At 36.8% G+C, this 23,857-nt stretch overlaps 11 protein-coding genes across 11 annotated transcripts; 5 read left to right on the plus strand and 6 right to left on the minus strand.

Annotated features, from left to right (window-relative positions):
* Nucleotides 1–203: 203 nt before the first annotated feature.
* C9374_008982 (uncharacterized protein) lies at nucleotides 204–4,394 on the minus strand (the record flags this gene model as incomplete). Its single annotated transcript, XM_044699118.1, has 6 exons — nucleotides 204–644; nucleotides 692–698; nucleotides 752–823; nucleotides 878–891; nucleotides 976–1,354; nucleotides 1,432–4,394. 6 exons carry the CDS (start codon nucleotides 4,392–4,394, stop codon nucleotides 204–206), a joined length of 3,876 nt encoding a protein of 1,291 aa, XP_044545159.1.
* A 133-nt stretch (nucleotides 4,395–4,527) lies between these two features.
* Nucleotides 4,528–5,944, minus strand: C9374_008983 (uncharacterized protein; the record flags this gene model as incomplete). The annotated part of the gene is made up of 4 exons (XM_044699119.1): nucleotides 4,528–5,171; nucleotides 5,307–5,530; nucleotides 5,619–5,742; nucleotides 5,851–5,944. 4 exons carry the CDS (start codon nucleotides 5,942–5,944, stop codon nucleotides 4,528–4,530), a joined length of 1,086 nt encoding a protein of 361 aa, XP_044545160.1.
* A 602-nt stretch (nucleotides 5,945–6,546) lies between these two features.
* Nucleotides 6,547–9,099, plus strand: C9374_008984 (uncharacterized protein; the record flags this gene model as incomplete). Its single annotated transcript, XM_044699120.1, has 1 exon — nucleotides 6,547–9,099. One exon carries the CDS (start codon nucleotides 6,547–6,549, stop codon nucleotides 9,097–9,099), a length of 2,553 nt encoding a protein of 850 aa, XP_044545161.1.
* A 126-nt stretch (nucleotides 9,100–9,225) lies between these two features.
* C9374_008985 (uncharacterized protein) lies at nucleotides 9,226–9,689 on the plus strand (the record flags this gene model as incomplete). The annotated part of the gene is made up of 2 exons (XM_044699121.1): nucleotides 9,226–9,337; nucleotides 9,403–9,689. 2 exons carry the CDS (start codon nucleotides 9,226–9,228, stop codon nucleotides 9,687–9,689), a joined length of 399 nt encoding a protein of 132 aa, XP_044545162.1.
* Nucleotides 9,690–9,802: 113 nt separating this feature from the next.
* C9374_008986 (uncharacterized protein) lies at nucleotides 9,803–10,863 on the minus strand (the record flags this gene model as incomplete). The annotated part of the gene is made up of 2 exons (XM_044699122.1): nucleotides 9,803–10,531; nucleotides 10,690–10,863. The coding sequence occupies 2 exons, from the start codon at nucleotides 10,861–10,863 to the stop codon at nucleotides 9,803–9,805; spliced, it is 903 nt and encodes a 300-aa protein (XP_044545163.1).
* Nucleotides 10,864–11,021: 158 nt separating this feature from the next.
* C9374_008987 (uncharacterized protein) lies at nucleotides 11,022–11,378 on the plus strand (the record flags this gene model as incomplete). The annotated part of the gene is made up of 1 exon (XM_044699123.1): nucleotides 11,022–11,378. One exon carries the CDS (start codon nucleotides 11,022–11,024, stop codon nucleotides 11,376–11,378), a length of 357 nt encoding a protein of 118 aa, XP_044545164.1.
* A 113-nt stretch (nucleotides 11,379–11,491) lies between these two features.
* On the minus strand, nucleotides 11,492–11,823 carry C9374_008988 (uncharacterized protein; the record flags this gene model as incomplete). Its single annotated transcript, XM_044699124.1, has 2 exons — nucleotides 11,492–11,749; nucleotides 11,821–11,823. The coding sequence occupies 2 exons, from the start codon at nucleotides 11,821–11,823 to the stop codon at nucleotides 11,492–11,494; spliced, it is 261 nt and encodes an 86-aa protein (XP_044545165.1).
* Nucleotides 11,824–11,929: 106 nt separating this feature from the next.
* Nucleotides 11,930–12,417, minus strand: C9374_008989 (uncharacterized protein; the record flags this gene model as incomplete). The annotated part of the gene is made up of 3 exons (XM_044699125.1): nucleotides 11,930–12,077; nucleotides 12,134–12,198; nucleotides 12,292–12,417. 3 exons carry the CDS (start codon nucleotides 12,415–12,417, stop codon nucleotides 11,930–11,932), a joined length of 339 nt encoding a protein of 112 aa, XP_044545166.1.
* Nucleotides 12,418–13,028: 611 nt separating this feature from the next.
* C9374_008990 (uncharacterized protein) lies at nucleotides 13,029–18,108 on the plus strand (the record flags this gene model as incomplete). The annotated part of the gene is made up of 4 exons (XM_044699127.1): nucleotides 13,029–13,101; nucleotides 13,154–15,435; nucleotides 15,477–17,270; nucleotides 17,326–18,108. The coding sequence occupies 4 exons, from the start codon at nucleotides 13,029–13,031 to the stop codon at nucleotides 18,106–18,108; spliced, it is 4,932 nt and encodes a 1,643-aa protein (XP_044545167.1).
* A 206-nt stretch (nucleotides 18,109–18,314) lies between these two features.
* On the plus strand, nucleotides 18,315–21,542 carry C9374_008991 (uncharacterized protein; the record flags this gene model as incomplete). Its single annotated transcript, XM_044699128.1, has 2 exons — nucleotides 18,315–19,963; nucleotides 20,018–21,542. The coding sequence occupies 2 exons, from the start codon at nucleotides 18,315–18,317 to the stop codon at nucleotides 21,540–21,542; spliced, it is 3,174 nt and encodes a 1,057-aa protein (XP_044545168.1).
* A 39-nt stretch (nucleotides 21,543–21,581) lies between these two features.
* On the minus strand, nucleotides 21,582–23,552 carry C9374_008992 (uncharacterized protein; the record flags this gene model as incomplete). The annotated part of the gene is made up of 1 exon (XM_044699129.1): nucleotides 21,582–23,552. One exon carries the CDS (start codon nucleotides 23,550–23,552, stop codon nucleotides 21,582–21,584), a length of 1,971 nt encoding a protein of 656 aa, XP_044545169.1.
* Nucleotides 23,553–23,857: the final 305 nt, after the last annotated feature.

A 23,857-nucleotide genomic window follows, 5' to 3' on the forward strand; every position in this document is an offset into this window, starting at 1 on the left:
GATCTAGCAGTACAAACAAAACACTTTAGTACTATTCGAATCGTCATGCTACATTACCAATTTTGTGCCCCTAAACAACGAAAAACTGTCGCTTTTGAGCATTTCAAAAAGATATGTGAGCAACTTGACATGTATTACATGGTGAGCTATATTCTTGAAGAAGTTGATAAGTGTATTGGATATAAGCATGGCTATAAGGATTTTTAAAGCTCCATGTTGTAGATATCAGTCAATTTTTGAAGAATTCTTTCAAATGAAGGCCTCTCGATTGGATTTGTTGACCAACACTGTTTCATTAGCTTGACATACATATCCATCCCAATCAGGAACTCATCGTTGGTTGGATCATCATTGATCATGAATTTTTCACACCAACTTCTCATCTCATCAACATTTAAAAACGGAACGAGCGGTCTCTTTTCGTTATTTGCAACATGATACAATAAATTGAACGCCTTCACTTTTTTCTCGGCATTGAGGTGATGAAAATAGTTCAATTTTTCACAATTTTCATTCCAGTAAGGTGTCTCTTCAAATAACAATTCGTACATGATGATCGCAAAAGAATAAACATCTATTTTTGTGGCGTTTTCTTTCATTAGATTATTGGGTCCATTATCAGAATCTTCCTCAAGGATGAGCTCCTGCAAGAGTAGTTATCAAATCATCTCAAAAATATTACCACACTTACGGGACTCCTATCACAGTCACGTTATTAAAAAAATTTTCGTTAACTTTAAACATCACTTACATGTAGATTAAAGTTCCAATGTTACCAGTCAGTGAATGCGTCTGAGTGTGAGTGGATATTTCACGACTCAATCTGTATTGAATAAACCACCAAGTCACAACATGTTAATTCTCCAATAGAACTTACCCAAAATCGCAAACCTACGACAAGGAGTTGTCAAACACCAAGTCAGTATTGTGATATTCGTTGAAATGTTGTTGTAAAAAGTACAAAACTTGACTTACCTTTGGAGTATTTGAATGATCCAAAATAATATTGGCAGGTTTCAAATCTCTATGAATCAAACATTTTGGTTGAATTCCATGAAGATATTTCATACCATTCGAAATTCCAATTAATATCTTTAACTTTTCTTTAAACTTTTTTTTCACTCTTCCTTTTTTCATTTCCTTAATCATTTCTTCTAAGCTTCCATTTTGACCCAATTCCACAACCATACACAATTGATTTTCAGAAATACAAATGCCATAAAAACTAATAATATTTGGATGTCGAAGTTGAACGAGAAGCATGACTTCCTTTTCAAAATTTTCATGAGCATCTTCCTTTTTGATAATCGTTTTCACAGCACAGTCCATCATGTTATATTTTGCTTTAAACACACTGAAATTGAGATTATAATGATCAAGAAGATGATGAGTGTGAAATATTTTCGAGAGAATTGACTTTGATTTACAAACCTTCCACTCGCTCCTTCTCCAATTTTCTTTTCAATTTTTAACTCACTAGCCGAAATGATATAATTACTGGCATTCTTTCCTAATAGAGAAGGTCTTTCTTCTGCACTGCTATTCATTGATCCATAATCCGAAATGGATAAATCATGAACCAATAACTTCTCTTCAATTTCCTTTTCGGAACGTTGTCTCAAGTAGACACCTCTTGCCACTCGATATATTTTCCAACTTGCAAAAGCACATCCTAAACATGAAAGAGATCCAAGAACGATTCCTAATAAGGTAGCCACCACAGTTCCTGCAATAATACCTGGAATGACTGTACTGAATGGGAAACCAATTTCACATTTTCCATTTTGAATCACAAAGTCGGTTGGGCATTCTTGGATGTAAATGGTTAAATTATGGACTTGTGTTTGAGAAAAACCAAGGTGTAGCGTCAAATTGATCATGTCTTCTCCAAATTCTAGATGCTCAATGGTTGGTTTGGCCAAAATACCAAGTTCCAATAAATTTTCTTTAAATTTTGAATCATTTCTCGTCAATGTGAAACGTGGGTCTGAGAGTGATACTGTAGGACATTCATACATGACTGAAATGATATTTCCTTTTCGATCTGTCATGTCCTTAAATTTGATCACTAACTGTTCGCCTAAATAAACTGATATTTTTCGATCGTTGAGTTTTGGCTCAATAATGGATTGAGTAAAAGCCATAGTTGGGCTTGCAGTGTCAAATCCATAAACACCTGCACGGTTATCTAAAAGCTCGACTTGGTTCAAGAGAGGAGGTTTGGTGACGAAAAATAAAGCTCCTCCACTAATGGAGGCAGAGTTCTCTGAAAAGGTTGAACGTTGCACGTTGCATGTTGATGTGGTAAAGATAGCACCTCCTCTTTTTGCATCATTCTTACTGAATGTAGTATTGGAAAAATAGGAGAGTGTGTTAAATAAAGAAACAGCGCCTCCAGTTCCAATGGGTGCTATTGAGGTTGTAATGCAACTGCAACCAGTTTCATAGGAATCGTTCAAATCAACACTTGATTTCACTTGATTGGACTCAAAATTAGAATTCCACAATGCAATATAGGTCGAGTTCACAGTATAGAGAGCTCCACCTGCTTCCCATGCATAATTCTCCACAAACGAGCAATTTTTAACATTGAGAGAACCACCAACTCCATTCGATAGATAAATAGCACCACCATAACGTGCCGAGTTCAATACAAATGTCGTATGTCGAATATCAAACCAATCCGCTAATTCCAGTAATGAAACTGCTCCTCCTCCACCCAATCTTGCTGTGTTATTAGTAAATTCAGATCCATAGATGGAAAATTCATTCACTCGTGAAGCCATAATTCCACCACCATGTGGCGCTTCATTATTCTTAAATGTAGATTCTATTATAGCAACATTTTCACAAAGGTAAAAGAAAAAGATACTTTCCGCTTTTGTGCACACATTGTCGAGTACATGCGACTGTTGAATCATGGCATAACCTCCACTAATTAACTTGAGCCATCCTTGTAGACTATTTCTCTTTTTGAATGTACTGTCAATGATGAAAAGTCTAATAAATAATTTGATAACAAGTCCATAATCTTCCTCTTCATATGGCTGCTCGTATTTGAGGTCACGATATATAAAAACTGTATTCTGAATATAAATATCAATAGCTATCGAAATGGTTACTTTTGATTTTCTACCTAATTCAAATTGACTTGAATTGAACACAAGCTTTTCCACATTTTGTATCTTAATGAATGGTTCACCAATACCATACACTATTTCATAGAATTCAAACTCCTCCAAGTATATATTGGAACAATCGGTCATGGTTAGTCCGCCTGAAACTGTCACATCATACATGTAGACTTGAGAAACCTGAAAAAAAGTAATTTCACTGTCCAGAATTTGCGCTTTCGTGATATTCACTTTTTCCAATTCAATAAAACTCACTCTTGTGTTGGTTAGAAATGAGTTATAAATTCTAACTGGAGAAAGTACCATACTATCCATCACAATATTCTCTAAATACAGTGAAGTAATTGATGAAGGATCTGTCACAAATGGTTCTCCATACATATAACTGCAACTCAGAGTATGTAGTTTTGTTGAACTGTCACTTGTGATGGTGAGAGAAAGCTTAACATCGTTTTTTGACTTGTCAATATTTACAATCTTATTTCCACATACAACACGTGTGTATAGTTGTCGTTCCATCATGTTATGCAACACAACAATGGTGATATTATAATTGAGACACTTGTAGTTGACACTATCTTGCATCATTCTTTCATTAATATAGTCAAAGACTTGTCCCATTTGTTCACATGGATTCTTTGAACTGTTGCCACACGTCTCATTAGGAGTGAAAATTCGATCCTGATGCATGGGAGTTAAAAAATTGGACTGTTGAGTGTTCGTCGTTCCAACATAAAATTTGAGAGTAAAATTTGTGTAAGAAGAACTACAATTTAGAATATTGTCACCACTTTGACTTTCCACTCTCCACATGGAATATTCTCCTGAATTTAAATTTTGCCTCTCGAGAGCATCAGCGCCTTGAGTATCATCTCTGTTCGATCGTGCTGAACGTACGTCTGATGATGGCCACGATGATGAATCTGTATGCAATGCCAATACTTGAGTTTGAATACCATATGGTGGTGGTTGGAATTTCCGAACATGATATGAAAGTGTATCTTGATGTCGTTGTAGAAATATGGAAAGCCAAAGCCATAGCATCACTACTACCACAACACATAGATGGCTCATCGCTTTCCATCCGAAACGATGGTGTTGAAGATGAGATGGTTCGGTTTTAGTTATGAAAAGATTTCTAATGAAGGAATTGATGAGAAATGTAGAGTAGCAAAATTGAGAATCTTGGTTGATAGTTGCTAGCTTGTTCATAGGTGTGGTTTCAACAATGTTTGTGTCATGCCACATTGTTTGTTGCATTTTTTTCTAAAATGGAAATTGAAACAGGTGTGACAACTGTGAATGCTGTGCAATATAGGTGATGAAGAGATAGGTTTTAATAAAAAATTCAACACAATGATCAATATGTATTATTAATCGTCTCACTAGTGACTTACTGCAATCCACCTTGAACAGCCTTAGCTTTGTAAGGCTCCTCAAGATATTTCAAATCGTCAGCACTGAGTTCAATATTCACTGCTGCGACATTCAAATCCACATTTTCCAATTTGGTCGCTCCAATTACTGGACTTGAAACTCCAGGCTTATGCAACACCCATGCAATAGCAAGTTGAGCAGGTGTTACATTCTTTTTCTTGGAAAGTTCAGAAACTCGTCTCAAAATTTCCTTATCACCCTCATTGACAGCATTCTCAAACATTTTCAAGAATGGATCTGTTCCTGAACGAACAGTAGTGCCTCTAAAATCATTGGTATTGACAAATTCATGAGCACGAGCCAAGATACCACGAGCAATTGGAGACCATGGTGTCACAGTAACTCCCAAATCACGACACAATGGAATCATGTCTCTTTCTTCTTCACGATAAATCAAATTGTACAAATTTTGCATGGAAACGAATTTTGTCCATCCTCTCTTCTCGGCAATGAATTGAGCTTTAGCGAATTGCCAAGCCCACATACTAGAGGCACCAATATATCTGACCTTTCCAGATTTCACAAGATCATGTAATGCTTCCATAGTTTCTTCAATTGGTGTGTTATTGTCCCAACGGTGAATAATGTACAAATCAATATCTTTGTAAAATCATTGTTTTGATCAAAACATTTAAAACGGTCAATACATTGTTCGAACAATGCCATCAATTGTCCATTATCGAGTAATGTTAGAAATTAATTTAAACTGACAAAGTGAAGCTTCTTACTACATACAGTCAGTTCCCAATCTTTGCAAGGAATCCTCAACAGCATGCATAATGTGCTTTCTGGAGAGTCCACTTGTGTTTGGAACCACCTTCTCTGGTTGGAAAAGCAAAGGTTTTTGTTCCCCACTTTTGTCCACAGGGAAAAACACTTTGGTTGCAATGACCACTTCTTCTCTTGGAATGTTATTTTGCTTGAGGAATTTTCCTAAAATTCTCTCGCTCTCACCATTGCTAATCGAAGAAACAGGATCATTGGATGTTTGGAAAAAGGCAAAAGAAAATGATTTCAAATGTTGAAGTTCCGGGATCTCTAACTTACCTATACATATCAGCAGTATCAAAAAAGTTAATTCCCAAATCATAGGCTCTCTTCAATAACTTCATAGACTCTTCTTCTTCCAAGACCCAATTTTGCCATTTTGATGATCCGAAACTCATACATCCTGTTAGTAATAATTGGAAATGATTATTGTAATATTCATTATCGGGTGAGATAATCAATTTTACAATATTGATCATCATCGGAATATATGGTGTTTTCTCTCACTTACCAAAACAAATTGGAGAGACTCGTAAGCCAGTATTTCCAAACTTTCTGTACTTGGAATAGGGAATTCTTTCAACAGTGTTATTAGTGTTCGACATTTTTTAATGTTTTACTCCTTTAACATGAAGAATGTGTTGCTGCTTTAATTCCGATCGTTTCGCCTGAACAGTGAAAAATTGCGCACGAAGGACAATAGAAACGCACAATGAAAAAAGTGTGCATTAAGATTGAGCACTCACGCCTGTGTATACGAAAAAAACACTTGGGGACACATCAAAACTGACCCCTGATCGGAGAGGGAATCTCCGCACCGTTTATTTATCGCTTTGAATCTTTTAAATATGAAATAGGCATTGTGGTGTCCTTGCATTGGTAATATTTTGTAACAAACTGGTACAGAGATTGGTTCACAGATGTGACATTGCTCAAAAGACAATTTCAAACAAAATACTTGGTGTCAAGTCATGTTTCATTCTGTTGGCGCCAATCTCTGAATCTTTCGTAAAAGAACGTTCTGGAACTCACACAAAATTTACAAATTCCAAAAGGATGAGAGATGAAAATCTCTTGACACCCATTGTATTCACACGTTTAATTAGTGCTGTGAGTTGTATCTCGTTGGAGAATCTATCGACCATCTTATGAAATGAAAGAGATTGAACACTAGAAAAAAATACCACTCTGCATTTGTATTCTTGACATGACCATCCACAACAAAGTTCAACCAGTGGCAGGTAATCGTATGGTGCCGACCTTGGACAGAAGCAATACTCATCAAACAACATTTGAAACTCTTTTTGATGACCACAATGACGATCAAGACAGTAACTTTCCTCTTCAAGACGACAAGAAGCGATCAGAAAAGAAGGCATTTCTTTCATTGAGATGGTTTGTGATTACTTCCATATGCTCTTTAATATTATTCTCTGCAATTTGTGTCTATTTGGCAGTATTTATTGGATTCAATCAAGCAGTGGATGAACTGTCTGAAAAAGTAATCCATGACTCGAAAAGCAAAATTGTCATTTATATTGACAAGGTTCTTTCTCAGATGAGCGTAATATCAAGATTGAGTGCAGAACAATATAATTATGGATTGGTGACCAATAACTTTTATAGAAACTTCTTTTATACTCCATACAAATTAGCAGAATTGAGTGTTGGTTTTGCGTTTGGTTATCCATCCGAAAGATACTCCTATACCATTGTTGGAAAGGAGGGTCAAGAAAGAATTGTTTATTCTTATCAGCCTCCTGGGTTTATTGGGTCGATTCGAGATGCGTATTTCCTTAATGGAACCATTCAAACTGTGAATGAAACCGTTGACTATACGGTTTATGAAGTGTCGCAAAAGGATTTTTACAATGCATCCATAAATGCAGCAAAATCATTGGGAGCAGAAGGAGCTTTCACGAATCCATACATTGTCACAAATGGATCACTTTCCATTGCGTATGGAGCCTTGTTATACGATCCTCATATTTTTGTCTCGAGCGGTGCTAAAGTGTTGAAAGGTATTTGCAGAACTGTGATGCCTCTCGCAAGTATTGTCAAGTTTATGAGAGAGAAAATCACTGTCCTCAAAAATGGTTACGTGCTGCTGCAAGAAACAGGAACAGATTTAGTAGTTGCTGGAAGTATTAATACCACTTCATTAGATGAAAAATCTCGTGTGAAAATGACTGATATTGTCGATAAGAATGCTGGACAGCTCATGAAGGACATTAAGGAAAGATTTGGAAGCTTCGAAAATACACCATACGAGTTCCACATTTCAAGTTTGGGAACGAATTATTTAATACTCTCGTCCATGTATACTTTTGAGAATATTCAATGGAGAATGTTTGTTGTAGTGTTTGAGAATGATGTGCAACTCACAACCACCATTAGTATTTCAGCTTCCGTTGGTGTAGCCCTTCTCGTCACGATCATTAGTTTGACTCTAGCACTGACTCTTACAGCCATTGTCCTGAGACCTGTAAAGAGATTGAAAGAGCAGTTCGAACTCATTAAGGTTTTCGATCTGGATAACGTTCCAAGAATAAGCTCAAGTTTTGTCGAATTGAATGACATTTACAACAATTTGAACAACACGGTTTCTTGGCTCAAAGAGATACGATCTTTCATACCTGACAAGGTTCTACTTCAATTACGGGAAGAAAAAGCTGAAGTAGTGGCACCCAATGATTTAGAATCCATGCCGTCCACTGCTCACCATCACTTACAACGTGCTCATGAAAGCTCAAGCTACGGGAAAACTGCTTCAGTATCAGAGGGTTCGACGTCTAAAAAACAATCTTCATCAGCAAGTTCGTCTAAAGAAGGCTCTTCAGTGTTCAAGATGGGCTATTCTTTGAAATATATTTCATTGTTACACATACGTTTGGGAAGTTACTTGGCAGATTTTACTCCTCATGAAATTTCTAAAACGTTTCCAAAAATTGTCAGCGTGCTTGCGAATGTGACAAAATTGTTGCAAGCTGAACTACAAATTACTTCTACAGATGAATTTATAATAATGATTGAAAGTAAGAAGAGAGGTTGCAGAGATGTCTCTCAAGAATGTGCGCTGAAAATTGTTAAAGCGTTCGAAATTGTGAATAGTCAGCTCAAAACTCATCACATGCCAGAAATTAATTTCTCAATTGGAATATCATCCAGTGAATCCAATGTTGGAAATATTGGAAATCACTCTATTAGGTACTATTCAGTACTGTCAGAATCTGTGAAGGTTTCTCAGCATTTAAGTCTGCTTGCCCTTAAGAATGGACTGAAAATCCTCATTGACGAGAAGACTCATGTTGGAACCGAAGACAAATACATTACCAGACCAGTAGATCGTATATTGAGCTCTCCAAACATCCATTCTGTTCCTTCAAGAATATTCAATGTTTATAGTCTCGAACGGGAGAATATTGTTCTGGAAGATGAATGGTTGTATGAACTCGAATCCAAAAATGCAATGGCAAAAATCCAAGAATTACATGGTATCATGCAAGTATTTTCATCGTCCAGTGAGACCTCCTCTTCAGATATAGGAGCGTTGATCTCGACAGGTCTGGCTAAACTTTCAAATTTCATGACAGAGTATCCTAATGATGTAGCTTGCAAAAAACTCTTCTTGCTTTTCGAAAAATTCCAAGACTTGTTGTCTAGGGACATCCATGCAACGGATCTTATCAAAAATTATCACTGTGTGATTGAACCAACTGTAAGGCCTTCAATAGAGACCCACACAGACTACCGAGTGTAGACATTATAATAAAGTTCCTTTTTCCACCAAGGCATAAACGACAACACCTCCGAGCTACATCAGTCAAATACGAATGGCGCCATTTTTTACAAGTGTGGTTTGCACAAAAAATAATACATCATCAACATGGACGATTTGAAACTGTCATTTGATGAGGAGTATAACCTGAGAGTGTTTGATCCCACAAAGTTTTCAACATCGGAGGCAGTGAGGCATAAATCAGAGGAATTTGCAACCAGTACGTGAAATGAGAAATTTTGAATTTCAAAATAACAATTTTTTCTCCTCTTTGATTTTATAAAGAAATAAAGGACTTTCAAAAGTTGGTTTCGGAAGTTATGCAAATATTAGAAAGCCAAGGAAAAACTATTGAAGATGAAAAATTAAAAGCAATCGGAATGAGAAATTTAGTGAAAGGGGAGGAAGATAGAAGAAAAAATCTTCTTCGAGAATACAATCAATTAATTGCTGACAAGCATACAGAATTGGAAAGATATGTCGATGAGCTTGAATCTTTAAAGAAAGTCGAGCAAGAACAGCGAAAGCTTATTGATAGACTGAGTAATAACGAACCTCCTGAGATGGATTAGTGTCAGCGATACATTAGAATGGCTCTGTAAATGATTATAATAGCAATCCATGTACATATTTACAACAACTATTACATTTCCAATATTTCCATCCATTGGTATTCTATAAATTATTAATGAAAAAACTCCTTCATAATATCCTCTCCTAGCTCTACATTTACAATATCAGTTGAATTAGTGTCTCTAGTTTTCTTTACGTTGTCCAAATTGTTGAGCCCGTTCATAACAAGAGATGAATCGATAGGTCTCGTTTGTTCCTCTTCTTCACGCTTTCTTTTCATTGTTGAAGATTTTTCCACATAAAAATCAGCAATAGAAGAGTCACTCTCTAGTAATGCAGATGATGCTGGCTCACCTCCTACAGTTCTCAAAAATTCCAATTCTTCCAAATTGACACTCGTTAATGTAGTATGAGCCTCTTTTAAGACTTTGTGGCAATATTGAATGCAATCACCTACACTCTCTGTGACTTCCCTTCGTCTCTTGAGTTGGTTTTGGAGGATTGTGATCATCTGTTCTCTCGCTTGGTGAGGTCTGTAATAATTCAGTATGAATGACATGTTGATAAAAATCAATTCAATTTGGTATAACTTCAATTCCCAACAATATTTAGTAGAAGCTTTAGATGAATCAAAATTTGTTACAGTTGACAATTCCTCAGTTTCGTTAACTTGAAGTGTTGGATGCTCTACAAGAAGATCCAACAGCTCTAAAAAGTTATACAGCAGAGAACGATTTAATTTTTTTAACTCTGCAACATGATCTATTGACTCAATAGATCGATCAGTATCGTAAAGCTTTTTCACAACCTCGTACCCTGGAGGAATCGGATTAAAATCAGGCTAAATATTTTTCATGAATTTCCATAATCAATGCCAAACAATATCAAGAATATTCGATTAAAGTAGCCATAATAATAATTGTTAATCAGGTGGAAATTTCCGAAAATCATCACACCAAACACCAAATTTTAATTCCAAAATGTTTTAAAAATACATACAATAGCCGTGAGAGTCTCTCCAAAAGATTGATATGTCTGCCCCTTCTTCAAAGGTTTTGGAGGCTCCGGAGCAATATATTCACTCTTGGAAGGGTGGTATAATTTATAAAATGTTGGTGGTGGAGGAAAGACGTCCACAAACTCTTGTTCTTCGCTGGTGTTTGGTTGTTGCATTTTTTGAATGTATTATTGTTGTGGAGTAGGGAATATGGTTGTCCAAACATCGATCAACATTAATGAATATCATTAGTTGTTTGTCATCTGTGCATAAGTTTCATCATTCAATTTGGATTTAGTTGAACATGAATCAAAGAACAAGAATTAACAAAAAAATGTCTTCAACAGCAGCGCTAGGAGCAGAGCCTCCACAAAAGACAGCCGAAGAATTAGAAAAGGAGGAAGAATTACTCTTTGAAAAAGGACCACTTTCATTGTTGTTAGAAAGTGTCCGAGAACAAACTCAAATTTTGATCAGTTGTAGGAACAATAGAAAATTACTGGCGAGAGTGAAAGCTTTCGACCGACATTGTAACATGGTATTGGAAAATGTTCAAGAAATGTGGACGGAGCAACCAAAGAGCGGAAAAGGAAGAAAGAAAGCAAAGCCAATCAACAAGACTAGGTTTACAAACAAGATGTTTCTAAGAGGAGATTCTGTAATTTTAGTTTTGCGAAATCCAAAGAGATGATCGGAAATAAAAAGATTTCCGTCGATTTATCATGTTATCATGCAAAGAACAACTGACAGCAGCATTTGAAGAATTATGTTTTTTAATATTTTATACTCCTTGACGAAGATAATTTATTGCTTCTTAGCAGTTTCCTTCTTATCTGGGAAGTTGATGAAGGTCTTCTTCAATGCAGGTGGCAATGCCTTCTCCAATTGTTGGGCCTTAACCTTGTTCTTCATCTTGAGGGTATAAAGGTATTGTCTTGTTCTGAGCTTGAACTTGTATGATCTGTTCTTGCTTTGCTTTGTTCTATAGATGGTGATTGATCCCTTTTCCTTGGCAGCAACAGCAAGATTGAGGAATTCCTTAACGTTCAAGATTTGCTTTGGCTGTTGATGTTACGAATGTAAGTAGAAAACAAAGTGTTCAATGTCGAAACGAAAAAAGCAAAAGTACGAACCATTGTGATTGTGGCGTATTTTTTTTCAACAAGAATTTTTTAAAAATGTTGGTCAACCAGTACAAAAAGTTTACAATAAAAAAGGCGTTTTGGCTTTGGCAAGTCTCGTTCAAAACTTCCACGGCTTCTTGTCAGATGCAGCTTTGGGTGTTGCTGAAGTTAACTTCCCGAAAGTTTTTAGATCTTCCTCTCGCCACTGACTGAATTTGTCAACAGCCCTGAACGCAGATTTATCAACAGGATCTGAATATTGTGGCCTGAATTCCAAAGCCATCAGCAATTTCAATATATTATCATAATTGATAGTACTTACTTGAATGCATCTTTGGTTGTGGACTGTACTGGTTCCGTTGGAATCACATAGCCAGGATTTATTCTCTTTGAAATGTTGGTTTACATGTATTTTGGAATCGATTCATCATTCAACAACAATCCATCCTTGTTGAAAATTAAATTTGATGAGCCACTTACCTTCCATATGGAAAACGACAATTCAGTTTGAGCCTTTATAGAGTTTTCATCCCGATGGGTGACTAATGGATCCACTTGACTCTCTTCTTTCTTGATGGGAGTAGAATTTTGTTGATGACTGGCCATTTCCTGTATTATTTTGATGAGCGCCAATAAGGAGGTATACCTTAACGAATTGAAATGAATTTACAAATGACGATTCAGTGTCTCCGATTGTGATAACAATGAATAGCAATACTCTTGATGCTCTTGATCTCAAATTTTATTTGATGAGGCCTGGTAAATTTTAATGCAAATTTACAGAACAGCACCTGAAAGCGAGATAGGCTTCAATAATATTGGGTTTGATGGGGGTTTGGTCTCGTGCTGTTTGAACATCAACATATCATATTGAACCAGGGCTCGAGGTGGATTGTTATTATGCCAAGACCTTTCGGCAGCGTTTTGGCATCATGTCTGGAGTTATAACACCATTCACCTGATGATTCCAACCAACTACACCATCAACTGAAAATTTACAGTTGATTTAATTCAAGTTGAAAAATTTTGGTGATTCAGGTCGCACAACACATACTTTAAGGCTATTTTCTGACTCAGCGGCTAGCCCACAAGAAATGTTTGAGCACAGAATACGTGATTACTACGCACATCATGTTGAGAGGTTGAGGCTTCAGTTAGAACGTGTCTGCACCATTCACAATCCGCTATGGAAGCCAACGGTATACCGTTGTTTACAGATGGAGGAAATAGGTTCCAATCGTGATTGGACGACACACCATTGGCAAGAAACGTCAGCCTTACATCAAGCAGGTATGTAGTAAGTTTCAAGTCAGATCAACTCTGACTTTCATCGTTCTTGTAGATATGAACGCCATGCAGTATATCGATTTGCTTCAGTTCGTACAAGACAATAACGGCCAGTTATTATCAGGACAAAACGGAACAGAACAGCTTCGAGAGTGCTTTGAACAGTTGAGTGAGAGTAATGGTAAAGCACATTATATTGACAGATATGAGGATTATTTGGACGCGTTTTCATATGATGAGAGGCCAGATGAAAACATTGGTAACGATATTCAATTGGAAGACTCCTTTTTGGACTTTGAAAGCCTTAATTCCTCAATGCAGTTTTTTGCAAAGGAGGTTTTGTCAAAGTTTGACGCTGAATATCATTCCGCCCTCAGAAAAGATCTTTTAGATCAGGTGGTTGGAGCCAAGTCCCCAATATCTAGCCTCGAAAATGAGATGTATGATAATAATTCAACAATTTCTCGGCATGACACCCTCACCGATTCCAAACACACCTTTCCGTCAGAATGCACACTGGACAATAGTGTTGATATATTTTCCAACCTCGAATGTGGCTTCTGTGACTTTTTACTGCCTGTTTGCGATCACCAATCAGAGTTAGAATGCTCGTTGTACTCCATTGTAGATATTTCTGGCAAGAGCATACTTGAGTTCGATGTTGAATTCATGTCTGCCTCGTATAAGCTTGTACAATGTGATACGTACAGAGATTATCTGAGGAAGGAGATGAGCGGCCGTCCTTATGACACGAAAGAAATAACCGACATCAATTCTCTTTTGCCATTCGAAGAGAAAATTGATCATGAGCAAATAAGTTCTGAAGTGCACGAAATTGAAAACATAAATTGTTCAGAGATTCTCGAAGAAAGGCCATCAAATATTTTCATTACGGAGCTTCAGAAAATTGCAATTCCAATAACACAAGAGCAAAAACGTATGCATGAGTTTTGGTGTCTAGATTCCAAAGACCAAGAAATTTATTATCAGCGAAACACTATCCATTTCATTGACACAATTATTAACACGGACGACGTCAAGACAATACCAAACCCACCCACAGAAGTTTTTCTTCCAAAATGTGACAACATTATTCCCATTGAGAAGTTAGCGAAACCAAAACCGACAACAAATATAGAGATTACTTTGTCTAGCTTGTGGCTTTCAGATAAGATTTACTTGTTTAGAAAGGAAATAGACAAGAAAGAATGCGCTGAACCATTGCCCGCAAGTACGGATGACACACTCTTCAAAACACCTGAAGAGTTTTCACCAGAGGTACAATATTCTCCTGATTTGCACGACATTTATTTGAATGTACCGAGTCGTTTGAGACCATCATCTGAATCACGATTAAGGACTGAAAGATTGGAGAAAGCTCTCTATAATCTTGAAATTGCTGAGAAAGAGTTCGAACACATAGATATCTTGTTCATACAGGAAATGTTCAAGCAAACATCATTGTACGCAAATACCGTTTCCCATTACAAAGACGATGGAAAAGGAGCCCTATATCAATACGAGTCGTTATTGGAGAATTTACTTACAATTGAGGAGTTCGAAGAGTATGGAAGGCCCAATAAGCAACAGACTGGGGCAAAAAGTCGTATCACAAAAAACCACTCCAAACTCGAGGAGCTTGTAGAGGAAAGCTTGGAGAGTTTTATGGTCCAAAAAAAAGCAAACACTTGTTCCACCACACAAAAACTATCATCAACTCTTGAAAAATCCGCATCAGTTGCTAATACTGAAGACTCACTGTTTATACCTGACGATATTAGAGTTTCCAAAGAGACCATTGATATAGTCACAGACATTCAAAGCCAAAATTCATTGCTGGTGCTACCTTCTTCATCGCTTAGACCGGTAATTGGGCTGTTACTTTTGCAAAAGCTCAAGAAATGTAGCACAAACTCTAATTTCATTTATGTAGATAGCAACGAAAAGCGCTTGGAAGACGATTTTAGATTTTATTCATCCTATCTCTGGAATCACACAAACAGTCTAATAATGGTGACAAAAGAGAATTTTACATTCCAGCTTGCCAAAATTAATACCAATTGCAAATTTTTGTTTTTGTCATCTCACATAATGGACAATTTTATACAACGATTTGAAAAGGTAGTATCGAACTGCAGTTTCATTTTCTATCAAGACTCAACAGTTGCAACCTTACCAGATAGTAATGAACCATCCACAGCTCAGGTCTCAATTTGCAAAGCACTTGAAAATATTTACGCAATTTCAAAGAAGACTGTACATTCGATTGTAGCATCATATATCCCAGCTAGAAGCGTCAACGATCTCATTAACTTGTTGGATTCCATAATTTCGAAGGTATGTATGAAATTGAACGATTAGGGACTAATTAAGAAAAGAGAGTAATTATCAAAGGAACATATAACGCTTCGTTTCATAAAGAGATGATAGTAGAATTGGATGGGCCAATATCAACATTCCTATGTGACCTCATAAAGATCGGAGAGTTTACGATGAGTGGAATTTCGGGTGTTAAAGGATATGAACTTGACACAATGAAATTCGTGGAGGTGGACTCAGAGTACATTAAGCATATTGTGGAAGATTTTGGAGCGGGCTTAAAAGTTGTTATTGCTTCCAATGATCATAGAAGAATCAGCGAAACGAAGTCTGTTTTCAAGAAGCTAGTGTGTCTCCACACTTTAAAGTGCTTATATGAGATTGTATTAGATGGTGGCGTGTTGGTAGGACTTTCATTTCTTGAAAAGATTAAACAAAGTGATACCTACAACACCATATTGGAAGGATCAATTTCGGATATTTTAATTCGTCTCAAGGCCTTACAAGAACAGTGTTCTCGATATGAATCAGATTCCCATATGGAGAAGTTCAAGACCATTGAAGATAACATTCTAGAAGCTTTAGAAGCCAAGAATAACGTAAAGATTTTGTTTATTACTAAGCACAACAAAGTGTTGACATTACTACGTCAACACTTACAAAGCAAGTTCAGTGATCGATACCAGATCAAGTTTTTCTCCTTAATAATTGGAGAAAAGGATACAATATTTATGCGTGACGCTGCTTTAGGAGCAGAGGAGCCAAAGCTTGGATTATCGGAGGAGTTGAGAAATAATTCACTGCAATTTCACTTTGTCACTTATTCCATGCTAGAAAAGATCAAAGAGCGGAGATCATTCGAAGTATTTTCCGGGTTTTTGACAATAGTTCAAGTGGAACCAGGAAATTTGCCACCAACTCTGTACTCATTAGTATCAAGGTGCATGGTCGAAAGTTGGGTAATTCATAATGTATTACCGTCTGTTATGGTATCTCAAGATCTTTTTAAACGGAAAAATTTTGTGGAAAAATGGTGTTTGGAGTTACAAGGAATGCTTAAAACTGACTCTTCCATAATAGAAATGGAGGACTTAACATCTGTAGCTCCAAGAATGAGGAATATTTCATTACTTACAGAGACAGACTGGCGGATAATTGCTGATAGCTATTTAAGAGTCACACCACCAAAGAGGAAATCAGCAATTAAGATAATTGCAACTGAGAAGTGTATTCAAAATAGCGATCTTATTTCAGAGCTGGAGGCAAGATTTTTAGTTTCTGTCGTGGAGAGAACTTTTGTCAATCATGCTCCAGCTGACATGATCATCAACGACAGACATTGCGCCCTTCTTGGTTCTTGTGAAAATTTGTCCACAGAGGACGCGCTTCGAGAGGAGACTATTAATTTGTTCTCCAAAGTCCTACATTTATCTCATCAATTTTCGTATTGCTGGATCATTTTAGAAAAGTACTTAGATTTTGATAATTATGAAAACGCATTGGGAGAAATAGACTCTATGGTATATTTAGCAACTTCTTTATTGTCTTTCACAAAATCGTTGAGCGGAATTGAGGTGAATGTTAAAATGAGCTATAGCATGGACCAGACAGCAGAGATCATTAGCACCATTTGTAATGATGTTAAAGAACAATCAAAGACTTTGAACAAGGATGTATTGTGGATTCGTGAACGTGAGACTGAACATGAGGGGTTTTTGGCTCAATTTCCATTTATTAGTTATTACTCTGCTCAAGCAATTCTTCAAAATTATACATTGAAACAAATAGCAAGCTTTAGAAACTATGACGAATTCGCTCATCATTTAGGGACCATGGTTCCTGAGCGAATTTTGGTAAGTCTTCGCTCATTCTTCAGTTTGATTACTAATTCAATCCATTTTAACTTAGCACAACTTCTACCAATGTTTCACCGAGCTTTTTGATGGATATGAGGAAAACGCCAACACTACGGCAGGTATGGATGACGATGAAATCGTCCAGACATCTCAAATTCTTGTTAATCAAGGTAGTCACACCGATCATTCTTTCCATATTAACAAGAAGCCTTTGTTTCATCAAGACCCTCGTATGGATCCTCTCAACCAGGCATTCATGACACCACCTGAGCCCGCATTTTCATATCCAGTCGTATTTGGAAAAAGTGACTCAAATTCTCTTTCACATTCCTTACAACCATACACCCACGTGAACTCTGCAATCGAAGAGCCACTTCATAAGAAGGCCAAGCCATCAACATTCCCCTCGAACCAACAGACACCTTACATCCATCATATCGAATTCCCACCTCCGTCTCCTCTCTTTCAGCAAAAAGAATTTGATAATTCATTTTCCAGTGCGACTTTGGTCAAACCTGGCTTTTTTCAAGGAGCGTGGGCAAGCCCAAATACACCACTCACAAGCTTTAAGAATATTGTTCAGCCTCATTACCCTCTTCACAACCAATTTTCGAACGGATCACCTACCATTCCTTTTAACTTCAATTCAAAGAAAATTCAAACACCACGTCCAGGGCAGAGTACCACTCACGAGCGAGGGATGAAATTCTTTCACAACAAACATGACATAACAACGCCTACAAGGGCATTGGGAGCAAGCAATAAGATGCCAAAAAATCATTTAGGTAGCTCAACAGTCAGCACTCCATCTTCTAATTTCAGATATTATTTGTAAGATCTCTTCCAATCATTCCTCAACTTTATCCAATCGAACACGAGAATGATTTACTTTGAAAAGTCCACTCATAAATGATACACGTCTCCATTAATCAACCCTAAATTAGTTGTAGAGCGATTATAATCTTGTTTGACATGTTTTAACTCGGGATGGAGAGTAGACCAAATCCACATTGTTAAATCGCACAAGTGTGAAAAAAATCCATGTCTTCCGCTCTCAGTGAGCCACTTATTGCCACGAACGCCACCGACGATCGTGAGAGGGAGCCCTTCGAAGTTGTGGGTCCACCTCATCATTCTCGCGTTAGTCAAACAGACAATGATGAAAACAATCCACCTTCTCTGGTTGGAAGCTATATAATTAAAGGAGGAGGAGGAGGTTATATTCAAGAAGTAGAAACAGATGGCCTGGAATATGATTCAAACGAAGATGATTCCGATGCTGAATATGATGACTATGATTTGTCACAACATGACTTTTCCAGAGGCCGTCAACCACATCGTTACAACAGAATGAGCATGGCACCAAAGCAAATGAAACGGTTCAAAGCCATCACAGGTATAGCCACACTTGTCATGATTTTTCTCATCATCATTGGTCTAGTCTTGTATCCACTCATCTATTTTGTGAACTTTTTAACACAACCCGAAAAGAGTGAAACTATATTCCTAACTCCATATGCTCCAAAGGCTAGTTTTATTCATCCCAATTTTGTTCCTCCTTACGTTCAAGCGATTGTTAACATTACAACACCTTTGAATGCTCGGTTTATGCTCTTTTCATTTTCCGCTAATGCCACTGTTCAAGCTGCTGTGATTCGAAAACAAGCAGTGTTTGAAACGTTTATGGATTTAGCAGAAAAAACTGCTCTTTCATTGAATCCCATGTCTTCGTTTATATTTGAGAAGCCTTTGGATCGATCGAATTTTGTAATATCTGCCGCACCATTTGGAACTCGATTCTTTTCAGTTCAAGTGTTAAATAATTCAGGAATGTATGACGAACCAGAGAAGGATTTTAATTTTACAACAAATTCGACTATTTCTAGAAACACTACAACGATTTACATGGTTTGGAGAAATACTGATAATTCTTTAGCTCCTATTGAATTTAAATATTGGTATTGGCTGGAATTTGATGACAATAGACATTTAAAAGCTTTTACAGGAGCAGCCATTTGCATTTCAATTGCAGTCATTCTCATTTCAATCGTTATTTTGAATACCAAGACGACAACACTTGTCATTTATTATCTTGTTCGAAGTTTAAGTCCGAGTGGAAGAAGACGATTTTTAAATGATATCAAACATTTGCCTACAACTTCACGAAGTGAACTCAAGGAGAGAGATGTATTGTGGACAAGAGGAGCTGACATCACCTATTTCAATTTAACCTTTACTTCATTCTCTGGAAAAACAATTTTACATCCAACTAGTGGAATTTTGCAATCAGGCAGATTCACAGCAATTATGGGTCCAAGTGGAAGCGGTAAATCGACATTTGTCAACTCGTTATGCAAGAGAGCTAGTAATGGAAAACAAAGTGGAAAAATTTTAATTGATAACAGAGAAATTACTGAGGAAACAAGCAAAATTATTGGATTTGTCACTCAAGATGACACAATGGCACCACACATGACCGTTCGAGAAACTTTGGAATTTAGTATCACATACCGAAAGAATCGAATGTTTAATAAGAAGGAAAGAATATCTGCCATTTTAGACCGATTAGGTTTATCCAAAGTTCAACACTCCTTAACAAAAGTATGCAGTGGAGGAGAAAAGAGAAGAACATCTATTGGCATTGAATTGTGTGCTGACACTCCTGTTCTCATTTTGGATGAGCCCACAAGGTAAGTTCATTATTTTGTAAAGTGTGAAACATTTGTAATGACTCTTCAACGTAGTGGACTCGATTCAGAAACGGCCCTCTCATTGTGTCAAACACTAAGAGAACTTGCTGAAAAGTGCAATTTGAATATCATTTGTGTCATCCATCAACCATCGTTAGAAATTTTAAAACAATTCCATGATATCATGTTATTCAGTGAAGGAAGAGTTCTCTTTCATGCTCCAGTTTCCACAGTTGTGAATGTTCTCAAGGAAAGTATCTCACCCAATGAAATTCGAAATAATCCAGCAGATGAAATTTTGAGAACTCTCATTGCACCACAAGGTGAATTCATTGTGGATGCAATTATTAGAAAAACACAGGAATATGTTCAAGAAAGACGTCCAAGTAGAAAGAAGAATTTATTTGAGTTGGTGGATGGAAATGATCATTCTCTCATGGAGAACTCTTCCAAACGTTATTCAACACGAGCTGTTTATTATAACAACAACAATACTCATGATTCGGATGCAGCCACGATGGCCATCAAAAACAACAAGTCCAAACACCATAATATTTCTGCGCAAGCTTATCGAACAGCTCCATTCTTTGTTCAATTTATTGTTTGCTTTTGGAGATGTTTCAAACAATTTTATAGAGATTGGGTGACGATCATTATTGAGAATGTGATTTGTCTTGGAATTGGAATTTTAATTGGTCAAATTTTCAAGGGACTTCATTTTGCAGGAGCGGTTCCTGAAAGTTTGTACATGCAATGTCCCATTTCTTTACGAGGAAATGCCATGATTCCTCAATCAGATATTATTTCTCCGTATGCCACTTTTTTTAACATTGCCATTTCTCTAGTTTCAATTATGAGAGGATTACTTGTTTTTGGAAATGATATGAACAACTTTAAAAGAGAATGCTATTCTGGTCTCAATAGTTGGATGTATTATTTAGCAAAAGATTTAGTTTCAATGATTGTAGTGCTCATTCTCTCGTTATCATTCACCATAGGTTTACAAGTGGCTTCTCCTCAAACGAATTTTGGTATTTTGTGGATGGTCATCTTTGCCACCATGTTGGCAAGCTTTCCAATTGGTTATATCATTTCATACTTTTTCACACCACACACAGCACAGTTAGCAGCTTCACTTGTGGTCATGATATTCTTTGCCATCTCAGGAAATCAGCCATCTATACCAGAAATGGAAACATATTCATTTCCATTCACGTATATTCATGTTATTTCATATTTGAAATATGTCAAGGGCTTAATTTTCATGATAGAACTTGAAACAAGAAGAGGAAAAGAGTCACTCAATGAAGTGTTGAAAATATATGGCTTTGAAATTGAAGCATTAAGCTATTACGTCTATGCTCTCATATTTTGGATTATTGTTTGGAGATTTATTTCTATTTATTGTTTATGGGCATGGAAACCAAGAAGTTTATTCAGTAAGGTTGTGTACTTCCTTAAATTCATTTTTGGAAATATTTATGGGCGTATCAGTAACGCAGGTTCAACGGTAAAGCTCACCATGAAAAGAAGAATGTCAAGCAAGATACTTCAAAATCCTGATGAAATGAATAGGTAACAATCACAGGTGCATCCAAGCATGAGTAGATTGACAATTTTAATAGATTTGAATATTACGTTCATTGCTGGCAGTAAGCAGTTCCATAAAATCAATATTGTTTTTAGCGAATTGTGAAGCAGCACTTCGAGGAGATCTTGGAGATCTAGGTGACCTCTTTTCATCATTCCCAATGACATGCAATTCTACCAACTTGGTAAGATATTTCGATTCACTGATCAGTCTAAATCCATCATTCTCGATTTTGTTATCAAGTAGTATTAAAATGTTGAGATTGTCAAAAGTTCCATGAGCAAGATAATGACATCCTCCACATCGAATATCGTTTGCCTCCAAATCCAAATATTCCAGTGATCGAGTAATCGATCCCTTACTCAAGTATCGACAACCTGAGGTTCCAACGGCATTTCTAGCTAGATATAAACGAGTTAGGTTGTGCATGGAGGCAATGTATTTACACGAAAGAGGACCCAACATGTTGGAGGTTAGATTCAAATGCGTTAAATTTGGAAGGTTCCTGCTCGATAAATTGGAACAACCTTCATCTTGAATTTTGTTGGACTTTAAATCGAGTTTCTCTAGTTTAGGTAAATTGCCATTCGTTAGATGCCATAATCCATCAGCTTCAATTTGACAGTTGGTTGCTCTTAGCTCTTTCAAATTGGGAAACGAGTTGGAACTTTGAGTTAGCATTCTACATCCTTCGTTTTGAATGGTGTTAAAGGATACATTTAAATAGGTCAGGCTCGTTAAATTGCCGCTTGCCAAGGCAGAACAAACTTCGCTGGAAATGTCACACACAGCTAGATTGAGAGAAACTAAATTGGAGAGTGCCTTACTTGTTCCAAAATATTTGGCTCCCTCCCCAACAAACAAATTATAGGACACATCTAAATGTGACAAGTTTGGTAAGTTTCCATTCACTAGAAACAAACAACCATTCGTGTCCACTCTGCAAGATTTCAATTCCAAGTTCGTTAAATTCCTCAAATTACCATTTGCTAAATATTTACAACCAGTTCCTTGAATTGGATTTCCACTCAAATTTAACTGAGTGAGTTGAGAAAGGTTTCCACTCGCTATAAATGTGCATCCTTCAGTATCAATCTTGTTAGTAACTTCATCACAACCGGAACCTAAACTGAGGTTTAAGGTTTTAAGGTTTGATATTTTTCCATTGGCAAGGTGTTGACAGCCGACAGCACTCACTGACCTTCGCGACGAGATAAAATCAATGGTTGTTAAATGTGGTAGTGAGGTTCCGCTTGTGATGTATTCACAAATATCTGCATAAGAGGTCATGTTCACTTCTCCTTTTTCAATATCAGTGCACACCAGCTTTTCTAGACTTGGAAAATGGTCCAAAAACGATTGTTCTGGAATCAATTTCTTTTTGGGAGAAGAATCAATATCCAAATTCCCAACAGACATACTCTCCTTTCTCAACTTCTTCAATTTACTAATCTTTTCCGCACTTTTACTCATCTTGGTTCTTGCTCCATAAAATTCATTGACCCTCTGCATTAAATAACACACATTTCTCATCTCTAACGATGTCACCATTGTATATTCCTTATTTTCACACTTTTTGAAAAATTCCAAAGTTTCATTCTCATCCGAAAAATCAATAACAACATTTCTAGGTGCCAACACAACGTTCGATGAGCACTCCTCTGAGAAATCTTGACTATGATTCAATGCAGCGAATGCATTGACAAGTAGTCTCATGGAATGTCTTGGCGAAAATGATTGAATTCTTTGACTCATTCTTCGAGTGGTTCTTGTTGTTGTGGGTGAACTCGCTGATGAAAATGATGTCGATAATGGATCTGAGTTCTCATTCATTGAGAGATTTGAGGATAAAGAACCTGCAGATTGAGAATGTTTTAAACTTTTTCGAGAAGGTGATGTCTCATTTCTGTCTTTCAGAGAGGATGACGATTTATACGATGAGAGGACATCTTCGTTGAATGATTCCTCTCGAGAAGATCGAAAAAATGGAATTTTCATGAAATTGTTGTAGTAGAAAAGGCTATTGAGATGTTGGATATGAAACACCAAGAGAATGGACAGGGTTGAAAGTTGGCGTTTTTTTAGAGTTAGTTGTGTAGTTTCATCAATATGAAATGACATGTTCATTGGAAAAAAAGTTTGTTTTGAGAAGACGTGTCATTTGTCAGTATTGGTTTTGGCAAAATACATTCGTTCAATAAGGAATCTCACACAGAATGGAATAAAGATGAATTGGGCTCAGCACTTTGTCCACTTTTTGCGACGCCCCTCCTAATCACAACAATTTAATTTTGGCCACTTTC

Source organism: Naegleria lovaniensis (genome assembly GCF_003324165.1).
Source record: "Naegleria lovaniensis strain ATCC 30569 chromosome Unknown tig035, whole genome shotgun sequence".
In the NCBI taxonomy this organism is placed as follows: Eukaryota; Heterolobosea; class Eutetramitea; order Acrasida; family Naegleriidae; genus Naegleria; species Naegleria lovaniensis.